Raw genomic sequence first — 18,767 nt, 5'->3', positions numbered from 1 at the left:
GAGTCATTGCAGCTTTGTGACAGACTTGTTAATCGGTTGCTTCTGACTTGAAAAGGACAGCTAGTAAAGGTTAGAAGGTCTGCAGTCTTGTTAAAGTCTTCATGCTGTTTCTTCTGACACGAGAAGGACATCTAGTAATTACCTGAGGCATTGTAGCTATGTAAAAGGCCAGTCCGATTGGCTTTTCCAATGCTGGTTTCTAACATGTTATTGTTTACCTCTTTTTCTGTGAGAAGGTTCTCCCTTCAGTAGGGCAGTCGGGGCTTTTTTTCTTAGCCGAAGACCGGGATAATTGCAGTATTTCCATTCTGTTTTTTATTGCAAATCTTATGTAGATGTTTGGCCCCTTCTGCACGTATTGCGCCTCTGGCACCAGTCTAGCCCAGTGCTTGCTACCAGTGATAGGTATGATAGGTACTGTGTGTCCACCCCAACAGAATATCTGCCTATGGCATCGCATGTCCGACTGCCAGCCATTCTGTCTGTAATTCCTATCCGTGGCTCGTTATGTTAAGTTATACACGTGTTTCTGCTATTAATGCTAAACTGCTGCTCTATACTAAAAAGAGTCTTAAGATTCAAACCTTTTTTTGCAGTGTCACAGCATCTTTTCATCTTTCGCAGAAGGACATTAATGAAGCTCCCTAGTCCACTCAGAGTGGGTTCTGCCAAATGCTTACCTTTGTAATGTAAGAGTAGCAGTTTGAAACAGACATGCTGTGCATGATTTAATTATTAATTATACCTTTAAATCTTTTTTATTATAGAGGCGTGAATAACCTATCTTTCCTAACGCTGCATTTTTTTGTCAGGACCGGTTAGCATGGTGTGACAATGGTGTAGCAGCAATTTATGATGGGGAATTAACCTACTCCACAGCATTTGCAATCAGTTTATTGGGGCAGATACTCTTTGTGTAGAATTAGGTAGATAGAAGGATGGTCTGTATCGTTATCTACCGCCCTCTGCAATTAACCGTGGTTAGAAAAACTAATTTCTGAGATTCAATTACCTTATTCCTAGTAATGTGTCTTGGGGACTCTAATGAATGGGGTGAACTCGTTCAGAACACTAGTACTAAAGTATTACTCTATTCAATGCACTCTGTAGAATTGATCAAGCTAGTCCTTGGACATGCGCATAAAGCCGGCTACATGCAACCTCATATTTATACAGTCATGCTCGATTAATGGCTGTTGTCCACTTGAAATGTAGTGGGCTGACCGTTCTTTTATTTCCTTTACATTTCACATGAAACTGTAGTAGTTAATTCACTGTAAAAGACAGTTAATGCACATAAAAGAGTATGGACAGTAAATAATATAGAAAAATGTTTCAATCTTTTTGTGTTAACATATGACAATATTTCCACTCATTGGAATAAATCAAAACCCACGGATCTGGGTTACATTTTTTATAATCATCCAAAGACTTCTCCAGATTTGTTGTGCCCATTGAGATCTAAAAAATGTAACCTATGCCATACAAGATGGAAATGGTACACCCCAGAATTACAAAAAGAAAAGTCTGTATTGCGCAAGGTGAAAAGAATTGGGGCAAATGCTGTGATCGTCAAGCTAGAGCTATTTTTGTTGCATGTTAAGTAGATGCACATTCCTAATGAGAGTAATTGATTGGAGCACCACCTCTCTCTGCTCTGGCAGTGTGAAAATGCCAGGATGCAGAAAGGCAGTGGATCCCACGCAGCCCCTCTGGGTCACGTCACCACCCTGCTTCTCCTCTGATGCACCTGAAGGGCAGTAAGGGAGAGCATGCACTCTCCAGACTCTCCTTGGGGAAGTTCCAGCAGGGATCAAGAAGGCGGACTCAGTCAGCCATGTTGGACTTCGGGCCTGTGCAGGGGCCAAATCAAGGCGTGCATTGGTAGCTGTGATCCATTCTCTGCTTCAAGAAATAAACCCACACCAGAGTAGCCCCTGCTTTTGGTCAGTGATTATTATGAAATCTGTTTATGAGCATTTTGTTAATATAGACACAGCATAAATCATAAATGTAACATCTCACAGGCAATGAGTCTGGTACTCGGAGGAGTCTCCGCCAATTGTGAATGCGGTGAACCACAGGAGCTATCGCCACTACGATGCGTGGAGTAATGCAAACTGATAAGTGTCAGGGCCACCACCCGCATTTAAACAGATTCATGGAACAACAAAAAGGGGGGAAAACAGCAGGTTAAACAACAGAAGCCCAACAGAACAACAGCAGCAGGTTCGATCTTTGACCACACGACCCTCAAGATACCTCCCCCCAGTCTGTCCCACCCCCCCCCCCACCCCGGGCCCCCCACCCCCCGTTATATATCGTTCCATTAAGGGCAATTGTCATTGTCCGCACATCCGCCCGGTTCGGCTAAGGCCTCCCCGCCAGTCCCCAGAGTGGGTCTCCCAGTCTCGCCTCTGTTCCCCTCCCCTCCAGGAAGTGGCTCCGCAGTATGTGTCCCACAGAGTCCCAGGGCATCCCCATCCAGCTGCATCAGGGCCTGCAAGTGTACGTCCCATTGGACTGCTTTTGGTCAGTGATATGGTTCAGTTCACATCACCCCTGCTTCTTGTATAGCGTTTCAGCCCGGATTTTGCCTTGGGGGCTTCTTTAGAGGGATGCCATGTTTAGTCTGGCCAAGTCCCGCCTCAGTGTTCCTGTTAAAAAAAACCTTAGCACAACTTAACAGACTAGTTTTTCTGAAAGTACCTATACTCGTGACCAATAACACATCAGACAAATCTGTAGTTACAAGGCAGGTTGGATCGTACATCTGGCTATCCGGCTCTGGATCTAAGAAGTAGTTTGAAATACCCAGATCATACGGTTAGAAATAACTAAAATCTTGATAAGCAACTAGTTAGGATTATGGAGAACTGTAGTAAAGGATGAATGCAAGTGGGTTCCTTGTGAACATTAAGCTCCTCTTCTGACACTTTGCAGGGTGGAATCTGGTCCAAAGAAGGGACTGTTTTCAACCTTTCAGTTAGTCTTTTAGGCCAAACAAGAATCACTCGGCTGGTCAATTGTGAGAGATTGCTTGCTATTCACTAAAGCAATTTTTACAACAAATTGAATGCTTCACTCTTCAATTACGGTGGGTACAAGGATGTGTTTTACTGAGTTAGTGCTGCAGACCTACATCTGTGTAAAGAAAGTTACCTTGTTTTAGAAAAAAAGACCATCATGCCTAATAAAGCCAGCTGACAAAAGTAATTCTAGGTGACCAGATATAATGGCTATGATTTCTCTCCCCAGAAAAGGAGCAAAAGAAGTTCGAAATGCTCCAGAAGTTTCACCACTTCCAGCACATGGCAGAACTCTATCACGTTTATCATTCCATCCAGAGATACACAGTAAGATCTGCATGCACCCAACGTTCCCTTTGTCATACTTGCTCTAAGCTAGTTTATTTCTTCAGCTTCTATAATTTAAGCATAAATGTGAAGGTATGTGTGGCTGTTCTGGTGGATTAAAGTGGATTGTTTGTTGCTATCTCTCTTTTGTCACGCCCTTACTCTTCTTGTGTGTTTGGAAAAAGGTTGTGGTTTATTTCTAATAAGGTATGGCTTGTAGGCTTAGTTGACAGTTCTCAAAGTGCACTTAATTATATATAGTCATAGAAGACTGTGTTGTACTGCATATATATTTTTTTCCTTTTTGCTGCTCTACCATATCTCTATAAGAAAGAAAGTGTGCACAAGTAAATTGTATCTGTTAATATGAGACTTGAATATAAAAAATTAAGATGGATCCTGACCTAAACTTTCAATTAATAATGAAACTATGTTTCTGGCACACCTTTTTATTGTAAGAGTATACCAAAGACACCGACAGCTGTGGGGCTGTTTAAGAATGGTGAGTTTTATGTGAGAAACCGAGCCTGCAGCATATGTGGTTAGTTACCATTTCAGAATATCCTCAACCTCCATCTTGTCTATGCCCGATTCACAACCCTGGACGCACTCTCGACCCCATCTTCACTGCCAGCAACATATCACCTTCAGCCACCGCACCCCAGTCACGTGGACGAACCACTCCATCGTACACTTCCACATCGACGCAGCCCACTCCAGCAAACCGAAGCGAGCAAGCAACTTCACACACAACTGGAATCAGATAACATTTTCATGAAATGGATGGCAGGGTTTGATGAGAGCCCTTTGTAGCAATGGAGATTATGCTGTCCTTTTTAAAAGTATCCCAGCACCTATTAATACTGCAGTTTCAAACCTGCTTCGGCGTGTTCCTCATCTCCCCCAGTATCCAGCCCGTAAGATATAATCTAGATACTCTTTTTTCAAAATATAAGAATACTAGAATGGTGTTGTATATGACTATCAATATTAATGCAAAAATGAAAAAAGGGGGGAAAATGGACAACTTGTCCTGTATAACCAGGGTCTTAATTAGCGTGGGATACCATCTTTGTAAAAAACCCTCATATACGTACACAGGCGAACGGCGGTATATCTTGGTTCTCCGCCTCAGTGTACCGTAACAGCATGATCATAGGGTCTTTTCCTTTGTCAGTATGCTGACCTCCGCATGGAGGAAGACCAACTGGTTTGTCATTAGTGGCCAGAAATAACAAGCATTTGCTTTTTTTTTTTTTAATATACCCTCTAAAACTGATAAAACAAAAGAGGCGAAGGAAAAACCGAAGACGAAGGAACAAACTAGTACCTATTCCTTAAAGAGTCAATCTGAGTTGGCCGCCCTGGACGCCGGAGTAAATGAGCAAGGTGCTATGCGAAAGGCAGCGTCGCAGAACAATAACAAAAGAGCGATGGTGATGGGGGAAAAAACTGATAGCGTTGGAAACAACGGAGCGGGCTGTCACGCAGGCGAAGCTAGGAATAAACCGACACTAAAACATATCGCAAGTGCGGATAAGACGGAGAAGACGGAGAGGACGAAAAATAAAGCCAACTACAGAGATACCCCCCTGAGGCAACCTACCCTGACTGAAGCGTTTTCCGGACCTGCCAGCAGTCGAGTGCCAAGCGAATTCGGCCACAATAGAGTCGGACGAAGTGGATTCAGCGTTCCTGGAAGCGTCCTCGAGGACGCGGGAGACGCGGCAGGCACGTCAGTTGCAGACGCTTTGGTTGCTAAGCAACAGCAAGTGATCGGACGGGAGCAGCAGCAGTTTGGGGGAGAATCTGAGAGCGGGACTCTGCAGGTTGGCCTGGACGTTTCTGTAGATCCTCCTTGCACCGAGCCTGGACCGATAATATCTGGTGAGAGAGGGGATAGGGGGGACGGGGGGGGGCAAGCATGAGGACACTGACATGCTGGGTGCCATTATGGTGCTTGAAGCCGATCTACTGGCCTCCAAATCCCCCGGAACCTTATCCGATAAGACCCTCACTACCCTCACTACCTGGGGAAGCTCTGCTAGCTTGGGAGAAAAGGAAGAGATAGCTAGACAGAGATTACAGGACTCTAGAGGGGCGATAACTGAAAAAGTGGAGGTGGTCTCAGGTGAAGGAGAGAAATTCTTTTCCCTTAACGAAGACTCAGACTCGGCACAAATAAGTGAGGAGGTTTCAGAGGATCAAGATGATGATGAGACATCATTCTCGGATAGTAACTCATCTGAGGAGGATATAGGTACAGGGAAAGACTCGACCCTGCGAAAAAAACAACAAAAGTCGAAATTAAGCAACGTACAGAAGAGTGGAACGGGAGATACCGAGAGGGGGTTGCTCTGGGATTATTCGGGCACCTCTCAGGTGTACCAGGCTGAAGACAGTATTGGTTTACTGAGACAGTCCGCTTCTCTTGATACGTTGTTTAGTACACTGAAACAAATGCAAACGGAGGCTAGAACTGCAAGTCGGAAGGCAAGACAGGATGCCAAAAAGATACAGTCTTCATTAAGAAAAACAAACAAATTATATGAGGGTTTGGTAGGAAGAGTCACCGAAGTAGAGGAGCGCACTAGCAAGTTAGAAGATGACCATATTAATTGGAAGAGCTTTAAAACAACACAGGAGAAAATGGCAGAGGACTTCCAGTGGAAAATGGAGGACTTTGAAAACCGCCAAAGGCGAAATAACGTCAGAATCTTGGGTGTGGCCGAGGGGGTGGAAGGGTCGGACGCAAGACATTATGTGATTAATCTTCTTAAGGGTGCATTTCCGGAGTCCCAGTGGCAGTGGGATAAAGAAGTCCAGAGAGCACACAGATTTCCTTTCACTCTCAGGGGGGGAAAAAAACAGGGGGCTGAAGGTGGTGGTGGCGGGGGTACAGCCTTTCCTCGAGCGATTCTAGTATACCTAGGCAATTATCTGTTAAGGCAGGAAATAATTGAGAAGGCTAGACCAGACTCTAAAAGATCATTTGACGGTGTTTCCTTTTTTGCCAGGCCGGATTTTTGCCACGTGACAGTTGAACGGAGGTGGAGGTTGAGGCAGTTGATTCCATCATTTCAGGGGTTGGGGTCAGAAGCCTATTTATTGTTCCCCGCTAAGTTAAAAGTGGTCACTAGAGGAAGAATTATGATTTTTTTTTCAGAGATCAAAGCCCAGCAGTATATAGACGAGCTGAAAAATCAGGGTCTGTAAGGAGATATGGGATGGGAGGGGGGTGAGACTGTCACAGCCCGGACCGGCCACATATAGGTCCTGCGGACCTATTTGCCTGTACAGGGAGGGGGTGGGGGGAGGGAGGGTTGGGGGTGGGGGTGGGGGGCACTACTTTGAGGGTTAAAAATTTGGTGTTTGCAGAATAGGATAAAGCACAATATTTCACTATCCTTCGGATGGAGGACATGGTATGTACAAGTCAGACGATGTAGACTATCACAGAAGAATGTAGATTGTTCTCAATACATGGCAGATTTGGAGAAAGAGTTTTTGGATATCTCTCAATGCCTTGTAAAATAGTCTCGATTAACGTATGTGGCCTTAATGATTATAGGAAAAGAGCGAAGGTTGCAGGGCTGTTGAGATTTTTACAGTTAGATTTAGTATGCCTCCAGGAGACGCATATCGAAGCATCACAATCATATCTGTTGGAACAATTGGGATTTGATGTAATTGCAGCAAGTAGACAATATACTAGAACTAGGGGGGTAGTAATATTAGGAAGACGTAGGGATCTTGTGGTGCATTGGAAAAAAGAGGACCAATGGGGAAGATGGGTCATGGTGGATCTATGTTTTAAAGGGACACGGTTCACATTAGTTAATATTTATGGTTCTACTGAAGATGATCCGGATGTTTGGCAGTACATGGATATGGAAATGCCACAGTGGCCAGAACCTATTGTATGTTGTGGGGACTTCAATATCCATGACCCGAGAAGTTCATTTTTAGAACCTAGTGGGAGGTACTTAGGGAGAAAGAGGAAATCATATAGAGCCCTTGCAGCTATGACCCAGCATAACTCTTTAGGGGACCCTTGGGTGAAGTACCATCCCAATTTAGATGGCAGTACATTTTATTCCGCACCACATAAGGTATTAGTCAGATTGGACTATTTCTTGATATCTAACTCTTTAATCTGTAACTCCAAAATAGAGAAACAACCTAGGGTCATATCTGACCACAATCCGCTCGTTTTAACCTTAGACACCATCCAGATAAATACTATAAAAACGCAGTGGACTTTTGAGCGTAGTTTATTAAAAGACGAGGCATACCAGAATCATATGAAGAGCTGGATAATGAATTATTGGGAAGATAATAGAGGTACGGCATCCCCCGGCTCAGTTTGGGATTGCTTTAAGGCTGGGGTTCGGGGGGAATCTACAAGCTTTGTAATGGCAAGGAGGAAAAGGGAAAAAAGGCATCTGGAAGGTATAAGGCTTAAGTTAATTGTGGCAGAAGAAAACTTAGCAACGGCCATAATGCAGGGAATACCACTTGACCCCTATATACTCAGCTTGGTTAATCTTAAGGGGGATGCTACGGAGGGCATCATTGCAAAAGCCACTGAAAAATATCTTGTACATAAACGGGACACTTATGAGCTAAGTGAGAGGGTTGGGCATATTTTGGCCGTTAGGACTAGACAACGGGCAGCAAAGGCTGATATTAAGGAGATACAAGATTCCCAGGGAAACCTGAGTACTGATCCAGACTTTATTAGAGAAGTATTCCATAAGTTTTATACTGACTTGTATTCTTTGGAAGAAATAAGGGACTCGACTGACATTGGAAGATACCTCACTGATATTTCTGCCCCTGTTCTTTTGTCAGACGATAGGGAGATGTTAGATGCCCCTTTACAAGTGGAAGAGATTAGAGGGGCACTGGAGGGTCTCCCCTCGGGGAAAGCTGCGGGGCCGGATCAAATTCCAGTAGAATTTTATAAAACCTTTCAGGATATCCTGCTTGTTGAGATGATTCAAATAATGCTCTATACACAGCAAGGAGGTACCCCCCCGGAGTCTTGGGGGGGGGGGGGCGGATATTGTTGTTATTCCAAAAAAAGGGAAGTCCCTTATTTCACCCGCCTCATATAGACCGATTACCCTCATGAACTCTGACGTTAAAATCTACTCTAAAATCCTCGCGACAAGGCTGGCGCAGAATATAGAGCAGCTTGTAAGCCAGTCACAACACGGATTTATTCCAGGCAAGGGTACCACCCAACATGTCAGGACAGTTATCACAATGTTTGATGCTGCAGGAACCCTGGGTGACCCTATCGCAGCATTGTTTCTAGATGCAGAGAAGGCTTTCGATAGGGTCTCCTGGGAGTATCTTTGGGCAGTCCTGAGATGGTGTGGTATAGGGTAAGGCTACATAACAGCTATACAAGCTCTATATAAGGGACCCACAGCTAGAGTCAGAGTTAATAGAGGGTACTCAGAGGAAGTCAAGATTTGCAGGGGGACAAGACAGGGTTGTCCCTCATCCCCACTTCTCTTTGCTTTATTTCTTGAACCATTACTAAAACATCTGGAGAGAAATGATGGAATTCCCCCAATGGTCTTGAATGGTAGAACAATTAAAATCCTCGCATACGCTGACGACGTGGCAATACTAACACCCGACCCTGCTATGGCTATAATTGAGGTAGAGCGAGAAGCCGCTAAGTTTGGGCACGTTTCGGGGTATAGTTTAAATAAAACAAAGACTATGATAGTCAAAAATAAATATACAGTTTGCACAGACCCCAGGGTTGTTATGTCAGCTACATATTTGGGCATTGTAATTACAGCTAACATCGATGCTATTGTTGAGGTAAATATGACCCCTGTCTTGGCTAAAGTAAAACTAGACTTAGACAGAGTGAATAATCTACATCTCTCCTTAGTCGGAGTCACTAACGTGGTGAAAATGACAATCTTGCCAAAATTCCTCTATTTATTTAGAGCAATTCCCTTATTCTTTGAATCTAAATGGTTTAATATGTTGGAGGGTATACTTAACAGGTTCATATGGGCACACGGAAAAACACGTAGAGCGTACAGATTCATGTCTCTACCTAGAGAAAGAGGAGGATGGGGTGCTCCCGACTTTAGGCTATACTATTTGGCATCTGCTTTACAATACATGCAGGGTTTAATTGGAGGAGGGGGGATTCTACAGAAAGTTAACTCTTCATCGACCGAGGTTTATGCAATTTTATTGGGTCAAGAGACGGAAAATTGTTTATTAAAATGTACAGATTTCGTTTGTCTCAGAAGGAAACAATTTAAAACTCTAGATGCGGCTATCAAAGTATGGAATGCATTTTTGAAAAAAATGGGGATGGGAAGATTTCATAGATATGTCAGACTTTATAAGAACAGATCCTTTCCCTCCGAAATATTTTCGGATCAAGTTATGTCTGTATGGGACGAAAAGGGAATTAAGAAGCTTGGGGATATAAGAGATTTAAAGGGAATAGCGCAGTTTAGTACACTTGCAAGCAGATTTGATCTAAGTAATCGGGACTTCTTCAAGTATTTACAGATAAGGAGTTTCCTGAGTAAAAAGCAGGGCGGCTCAGTAGCGTATCAAACTAATGATTTTTTGGAGATCTTGAGCTCAGGTGGGGAACATACGATTAGATCAGCGTATGCTATTCTAGTTAAAACTAAAGTGGATGATTTAGACAAATATAAACATAAGTGGGTGGAGAAAATTCAAGGGGGAATAGACGACTTCCAGGAGTCGTTGGAACTGGGATGTACCATACTATGCTCGGCCTCCCTGCAATCGCAGCATTATAAAACAATATTTTCATTATACTATACCCCAGATAGAATTGCTAAATGGGGTGGTAGTAGTGGGACTACCTGCCCTCGTTGTAGCTCGTCAGAAGCGGATATTATCCATATGTTTGCTACTTGTCCTCAATTATACACGTTAAAAAGGGATATTAAGAGTTTTTTTGCCCTTGCACTGGGGTTACAGGTATCGTTAAATCCCTTGATGATACTATTGGGAATTGGAAATAGCGAGTTAGATAAAGAATTTTTATTTATGGCTATGGCGGTGTATAGACTAACCCTAGCCAGGGCATGGTTAGATGCATCCCCCCCCCTCCTTGCAAACATGGTTGGCAAATTTAATCTCCATATTTAATTTAGAAAAGCCTATATATGCCAAGAAGGGAAGAACTGGGAGAGCCTTAGGCTTAAGAATATGGAAGCCATTAGCAAGGTGGAGGGACGGGATAGGGTAAATAGAAGACCGAGGGGGTCCTGTTTGCTTTTTCTTTTTTTTTTCTTTTTGTGTGTGAATTCTTCCTTTTCCACTAAGTCAAGTTATGATGATATAATTACTCAAAGGTAAACTTTTTGGATAAACTCTTAATGGTGTGTATGCCACCTCTATCAGGGGGAATATGTATTAATGAATGTAATTGTGCAATGTTGAAAGTAAAATAAAATATATTAGAAATAACAAGCATTTGCAATGCAACAGGTCTCACATTAGAGTTAGAGATGTTGGCATTGTTTATATTTTGCTGGATTTGTTTGTTGTTTTGTGTACTGAATGTGTTAGCTAACTACAGTTTTGTATGTATCTGTAGAGTAAGTATGTGTATTATACCTTTCGCATTGAATATTTGCTGGTGTAATATTATATGTAGCATCAGCTAGGGTAGCAATAATATGTATTTGTAGATAGTGTTGTGTTGCAAAATTGGTATGTGTTTGTGTTAATTAGTATGTAGTGTAGTATATGTTTTAAGCATTGTAAGCATAAGGGTTGCATAAATATGTCCAGCACAAATGTTGTGTTTTTGCAAATTTTTTATTAGACATAAATTTTTGCTGCAATCCAGTAAATATTAGTAAATAGTTTCTGAATTATTTTAGAGACAGTTTTTATTATTTGTGGTACATTATATTTGCTCAATAATTTCTGTAATACGTCCACGGAGAGAGACACACACAGAGACAGAGACCAGAAAGACAGAGACTGAGACCAAGAAATACAGAGACCGTGAGACATAGAAACAGAGAGACACAGAGACAGAAACACATACACAGGAAAGAACACACGCAGACAGAGACAAGCACACAGAGACAGAGATGTGCACACAGAGACAGAAATGCACAGACAGAGGTGTATACATAAAGAGAGACGTACACACAGAGACATAGACACACACACAGACTGAGACACACAGAGACATACCGAGACACATAGATACAGACACACAGACAGATACACTGAGACGCATAGAGAGAGACACATAGAGACACATAGACAGAGAGAGACAGACACCTAGACAGAGATAGAGACACAGAGATACACAGAAAGAGACATACAGACAGAGACACAGAAACAGACCGAGACAGAAACACATATAGAGAGAGAAGAGGAAAAGGGGCTGGGGAAGGGTCCATCTATCTGGACTGCTGGTGAAGAGGCCAATGAGAGTGTCCGGCGAGACGTGCTCGACAGACGAGTGGCTTTCTGACCGAGCAGCCACCCCCAAAACAAGCACTGGAGCAGCACAGTTTTGTTTAAAGACCAGAGTAATGGCGATAGTAGCAGTTCAGAAACACCCAGCTTCTATTGCGCATGCATACTTCCTAAACATATGGTCGAAACATGTACTGCTCGGGGTACACATAGAAGCCAGCAGATGTTGCCCTGTGGATGATTCATCGACCATGCAACTAAGTATCAAGAGTTCTAATCCCGGATTACCCGTTCTGTGATTCTGGTCAAACCACCTTATCTCCCCTTATCACCTCCGTTTCCTCATCTGGCAGACGCCGACTTTGACTGGTATAATTAAATCGTTTTTTCCTCTATCTGGATGAAGTGTTTTATATACATCTCCAAAGCAAGGTCTGTTTGTGGTGCCAGTCTACAAACATGTAACCCACTACCATTCTCTTTCCAGAGAGCGCATGACAGCACCGGTGTAAGGGCTAATGGCGCCCTGGGCAGGGCTGCAGACCGGCACACGTTCCACCAGCTTGCAAGATCCCATCTGACGCGGGGGCAAGCTCGTGCGCTGCCCATCTCCGGGCATTAAGAAGAGACATTAATGCCACTGATCTCTGCCACGGCCTCCTGCCCTTCACCCACTGCGCGCGCAACACGTTTACCGCTGATATAGGCGTGAGAAATGAAAGGGGGTAAGCCAATAGGGGCACATTGTGTGCCCCTCTTTCACACTGCTAATCCGGTTTACACATCGCGCGGTGTGTGGCAGCTGAGTGAGTCAGAGGTGTGTGAAAGCAGGGGCACAGAGTAAAAGGAAAGAGGCTTCTTGTTCCCGGGTTTACCGCGCCTCTGTTACACTGCATGCAAATGAGACAGTGTATGCTCGGGCTCTCCACAAATATTTACTGATAAATCATGCCACCTGCTATGCTACAGCCTCGCAAGCGTTTGAGGGTAAATGTATCCCTCACACCTGCACCCAGGTGGATGTGTTTAAAGAAACCGGGGGGGGGGGGGCTATAGACCATCTTTTAAAAACTGTTTGACCGAAGGCGTATCGGTGTCCTCCAGGCAGGTGCGAGATGCTGTCGGCGTTTCTCAAAGCATAGGATAATTCTTTAAGGAGGTGGGGGGAGGGGGAATCTGACTTTAAGCCAAGTGGCGCAGTTTTGCAGGAACTGCTGTGACGCAGAGTTACACTGCACGCATCTACACATGGTGATAGGGTGACAAAACCCAAATCTATGTTTATGCTTTGGCTAAAACACAATAAAAAGCCCATGCCATGTTTTATTCAAAGTCCCCTTAGAAGTATTCCTCGCTTTAACATGAAGCTCACTGTCAGGTAAACACCCTGCCCTTTCTGCAGAAAATCCCTGCTTTTGGCAGGTGCCAAGTGCACCCAAACGTTAAAGATATGGTGGACAGCGAGCCCACCATCACGGACAGCTTTGTAAGGTTGAGTGACAGATGATCCATACCGGTTATAAACCATCAGGCGTGTCAAGGTCATATCCACCTTAATACGCTGGTTACTCCAGGGGAAGGTGGAAATAAAGCCAATGAGCACCTCGGCTGTCTGCATGTAGCGCCAGCAGCACACCTACCTGCTGTGGAAGCCTACCCACCCTGCCTCCCACATGCCCGGGTCAGCATCAGTGCATCGGGCTGAGGTGTGGGGGCGACGGGCTTGTGGAGTTTGCTTCGGGACTTCCTGTGGCCGCCCTGTAGCACAGCTGGACCTGCGGGGGCCCTCAGTGGGGGGGGGGGGGGGGCATCCCCCAAGCGTGAAAAATGGGTCCCGGGAGACCTCGTCTGAAAACCGCAAAGACTGCAGCGGGAACGAAGAATAGAAGCCGGAAATGAGGGTTTTCACTTCGGCGAGGGTGACTGAGGGAGCACTGGCGGAGGACAGCAGAGTCAGGCTGGGAGTGGTGCGAGGGAAATAGAAGTAGTAAACAAGCCTGCGAGTGTTGCCACAGACATGTGCTTTCAATTATCGCACCCGTGTCTGGGCACGATAATTGAAACCACATGACGGCCGGTGCGCGTAATAGACACCAATACGCCATGGGCGGAGCAATGCGCCCGCCTTTGGCCTATTGCGTGCTCTCTTAATAAAAAAGACGACCGCAAACGCCATTACCGTGGGCCAAAGGAATCGAATCGTACACGCCTGAGCGCGTGCGATTCCAGGCTCCGTTTTGGAACCCTCCACAAAAGGACTCTCGCTGCGCGAGCAGTTCTGCGCACTGCATCGCTAGGCGCAAGACCTAAAAAAGGAGGGAGTGCTCGTGCTCAGATGTGAAGTAAAATTCCCTACGTCGCTTCTCATATGTATTTTATTTCTGAGATTAAGATATGGGAAATTAAAAACACAGTTGTGCGTATATAGATCCAGTTACTGGTCTATCGCACTGGTGCTGGTCGACATGTTTCAGCCTCGTGGGACCTCTAGAGGCTTTAGTCAGGACCGGAGTATGTTTAAGAGCACATTGTGGCTCTTCATATAGGAGGGGGGTGTACTCGCCACCCTTGAGGTCAGATCTGCAGTATCTGTACCTGGAAGGAAAAGCATTTACATAATCACGTACTAGTTTCAAAACTGCTTGAAAACAGGTGGTTCTATTCTGAGACATTAACATTTCGAAAAATCTCTAAGACTCCATATTAGGGCTGAGACAGAAAAGCGTCCCTTTTGCGCATCAAGTGAAGTTAGACTAGAGTAGGTTCGTGGAGGAAAGTAGGCGAGTAATGCAGTGACATTTCAGAGGGACAAGTGGGTAATGCTTGCATAATCTGCTGTTTCGACAGTGTATCGTGGGGCTAGAATATTCATGCCTCTATCTAAAGTAAAGTGTAAACAACTGTCAGTGACTGTGACGCGGTCATTTGTCTTGTGCGGTGCTCACAGTGATAATAATAATGGCATTCACTCCCTCACTTAAACGCAAAGGTGTTTAGCAATTTATTGCAGGTTGGCGGCTCAGTTATGGTGACATATCTCGAGCACATGAGCCAAGGTGCGTTGAGTGACGTGCGGCGCTCGGTTTAGGAATTGAGTGGATAACCGTTCTCATATAATGCCTTAGTGGCGGTTACCAAAGTATTAATTTCAAAGGCTGAATTACGGTGACATTTCAGTAGCAAATCAAAGGTACCGTTGACAAGGTGATTATTTGGTTGAATTAAAATGACATTTCTATTGCGAGTCGTAGACCCAATTGATCCAGAAACTCAAAATGTGGCGCTTGATCTAGGAAGCGACCTATGTAACTCTTGAATCGATGATGCGGCAAAGCCTCATTACCTTCAGAACTTTTGTGTACGGCTTCCTTGGGATACCAGCGAGCTAAGAGAAAGCCAATTGCTGTAGGAAAAGAAGCGGGTTAGTGACTGCTTACTTACAGCTTACTGCGTCGTAGAGAACACCTCGTGGAGGTTTACCGGTTACTTTAAAGTCATTGCTTGTTCTTGCTCTGTGTGCGGTGCCCGGATGACGCGGGCCCGTTCAGAGCCACTTTTCATCATCTGTGAAGGTAGAGATAGTTGAAAGGACTAATGCTAGTTGCATTGGTTGGCATAGCCGGTTGGCACCCAGTCATGGGTTGGTAGAAGGACTATCATTTGTGGATTTTGAAACAATGTTACTGTGATTTTGTATGCATATTCAAATTACATAATACCGTAAGAATATAAATAAGTAACATCACATTTATAGTGAGGTCAGGCCTTGGGCAAAGGCGAAGTAGGCATTATATCATTCAAAAATTGGGGCAGAGTTCGTGATGTTCGTTTTGAGAGTATGCCAGATGTCCTGTTCTGCCTAACGTGATTTCCGTGTCAGGAAATATTCAGTTTGTGTCTCACTGGTCACTTCTTAGCAGAACTATGGGGGGCGAGTCTCTCCATGCCGATGTTAGTTAATGGGGTGGACTCCTTAAAGGATAAGTATCAGTCAGATAGTGCGTAGTGTGATTATGCTAGCGAGTGCCAAGGGATATTATCGTTTAGTCCTTCTGTGCCAGTCTTGAGACGATGTACCCAACGTTGTTCGTTCTCATAGAGAACTTGTTCTGCATTGTTGTTTTTGACCTGTAAGGTCTCCAGGACTACCCAATTCAGGTCCTCTGGGAGATGATTTTTATCTATGAAGTGTTTGCTCATCTTCGTGGTTGCATTTCTGTAGGTCACGTTGCTTCTATGCTCAATAATGCGTTGCTCGATCTTGCGGAAAGTCATTCCTATATATTTTAGTTCACAAGGGCACAAGATCATGTACACCACATGTGTCGTATTACAGTTCGTGTGGTTGCGTAACCTCCAGTTCAAGTTGGGCAGGAGTTGTAGGTTCTTGGTTGCTTTGGTTAGCTTGCATACGGAGCAGGAACCGTGAGGGTAATGTCCTACTATGGATTCCAAGTTCCATGCTGACATTATGGTATCTTTTTTCGTGATGGGTCCTGGCCTTGTGTGCACTAGGATATCTTTAATATTTCTGGTCCTTTTGTTGGCAAATCTAGCTTTTGGCCACTTCAGTGTGTTAGATGTGAGGATCCTCCAGTTTTTTATTAATGATCTTCTTCACTGTGTTAGATGATGTGTTATTCGTCGTAACACAGGTCAACAGGACCTCAGGTTCAGCGCGTGGAGTGGTTTCCAGCAGGCTCTCTTGGCTGATTACGAGCTCTTTTCTGGCATTTCTTTATTGTCCTAACAGGCTAATCTCTATTCACGAGCTTGTGTTCCAACCCCTTCGCTTGTTTCGTGTAATCTTCTAGTTTGCTGCAGTTTTGTTTTAAACGCAGATATTGGCTACAGGGTAGGTTGTCCCTCAGTGGGCGAGGGTGAAAGCTACTATAGGAAAGTATACTGTTCCTTGCTGTTGGTTTATAGCAGGTTTTAGTTTGTAGTGTGCCACTCTCTGTATAGATTGTGACATCCAGGAAGTCCAGTTGTTTCTTGTTTGATGTGCATGTGAATTTTAGACACTCATCCCTCGTGTTTATCCAGGTGAGGAATTCCTGTAGCGCTTCCTGAGTGTCCTTCCATATCATGATTACGTCGTCTATGTAGCGATGCCAGAGTTTCATTCCTCTGAGGAAGGGATTGGTTTGATTTTTTATATGTTGATGTTCGAAACTGCTCACGTACAGCCCGGCCACACTCAGAGAAAAAGTGCTGCCCATCGAAGTGCCATGGTCCAAATAGTGTGCCCTCATATTCAAAATAGTTCTCAGTGGGAGCTAATCTACAGCACTCCAAAATGAAGTGTCTGGGTGTCCTGTGGTTCCAGTTTTCAGCGAATAGAATGTCTTCCCAGGTGTCCAAGGTTTTCTGTTGTGGGAGGCTTGTGTAGAGGCTTTCTGCGTCAAGTCCTACTAGGAGCATTGTTTCTTCATCATAAGTCTGCCCATCCAGTAGGTTCAGAAGGTCACGCGTGTCCTTGAGGTACATCGGGGTTTTCGGTACCTTAGGCTTCAGGAACTGATCTGCAAATTGAGATAAAGGTTCTAGAACAGATCCAATTCCTGACACTATGGGGCGTCCCGGTGGTGGGGTTCTGTTCTTATGAGTCTTGGGTAGAGAGTAAAAATAGGGTACTCTAGGTGATTTGGTCTTGAGGAAAACCGCCTCATGTTTTGAGATCCATTGGTTGGTTTCTGCCTCCTCTACCATTAATTCGACAGTTCTTTGTAATCTCTTAGTTGGATCGGTGGTTAGTTTCTTATAGAACTTCTGGTCTGACAGGAGGTCAAGGCATTGTTGGTCGTTTCCTTGTTTGGTTAGCAGGGCAATTGCTCCTCCTTTGTCCGCTGGTTTGATTATGAGGTTTTCATTTTTACGTAGCTCATTCATTGCTTTCCCTCTTCATTGATGTTTTGAGTATATTAGCAGCACACAGCTGTGGGAAATCCTACCACACGAGCAGAAGACCACTGCCATTTGATTTCGCCTACGCCCCACAATTGAGACCTAGCGAATAACCAGTTAAGTGAACCACAACTAGAGCACACCGGGGAACATCGCGGAACTACAGGGCTTGAGTTACACAGAAGAAGAAGAAGTGAATGCCATTCTATCTGAATCATGACTATTACAATACAAAGATTTGACACAGACATTGACACAAACGAATGAGTGGGATGAACTAACCGAGACCAAAAAAGAACTATTTAGAACAGCAATCCATGGTATCTTCATAAAAGAATATTTACATGCCAACTTGGCCCCTAAAGGCCTGTGGGTACAGAATGCCCCACGGATTTTCCTGAAGGATGTCGCCTTCCGGAAAGATTGGGCATCCATTTCATGGAAGTGCACCAGGGATTACCTGGTTCTAATAATCAAGACAGCAACAAGGCTAGTTGAAGCTCGGACAATTAAGATACAAGTTAGCGAAGCCAAACTGAAGACAACAGTCCACATCTCCGTGTATAAGAAGAAACTAGACGAAATAAATAAAGAGATGAACGAGACCAAGGAATATATTACTCAGAACAAGATTTAAAAACTAAACAAAGATCTAAAAAAGTTCTCAATGGAAAAGATGCACCCTTATTCGAAAGAAGACTATGTCACCTCAGACTACCGAGTGGATGAGGACTCCACAGGAGAAAGCTCCGGCAATAGCTCTGATTGGAGCAATGATGATGGTACAACCCCCAGAAGAGGGAGAGGCCAATACAGACGAAACCAATGCCGAGAGGGAACAACTGGCAGATGCCGAGATACTTTAACTACCCACAATCAGACTTCCAACCATATATGCCCAACTTCCAAGGCTGGATGAATCCATACTTCCAGGGACCACCAGCGATGGACCCAATGATGAACACACAACCACCTCCTCCTTTTTTAGGGAGAGGCCCCGGCCCCCAAAGAGGCAGAAGAAAAGGAGTCACCTGTAAC

General features: G+C 44.4%; 1 protein-coding gene across 1 annotated transcript in view; it reads left to right on the top strand.

The window, feature by feature from the left end:
* The window catches only part of IFT122 (intraflagellar transport 122), a 453,095-nt gene that overhangs the window by 302,639 nt on the left and 131,689 nt on the right, over positions 1–18,767 (top strand). The window contains exon 22 of the mRNA XM_085624471.1: positions 3,259–3,356. Within this exon, the coding sequence (XP_085480597.1) occupies positions 3,259–3,356 (98 nt within the window). The remainder of the gene's footprint in view (positions 1–3,258; positions 3,357–18,767) is intronic.

The sequence above is a fragment of the Triturus cristatus genome, chromosome 9, assembly GCF_964204655.1.
Source record: "Triturus cristatus chromosome 9, aTriCri1.1, whole genome shotgun sequence".
Lineage (NCBI taxonomy): Eukaryota > Metazoa > Chordata > Amphibia > Caudata > Salamandridae > Triturus > Triturus cristatus.
Note: the sequence above shows the minus strand (reverse complement) of the source record. Positions and strands in the feature narration are given on the sequence as shown.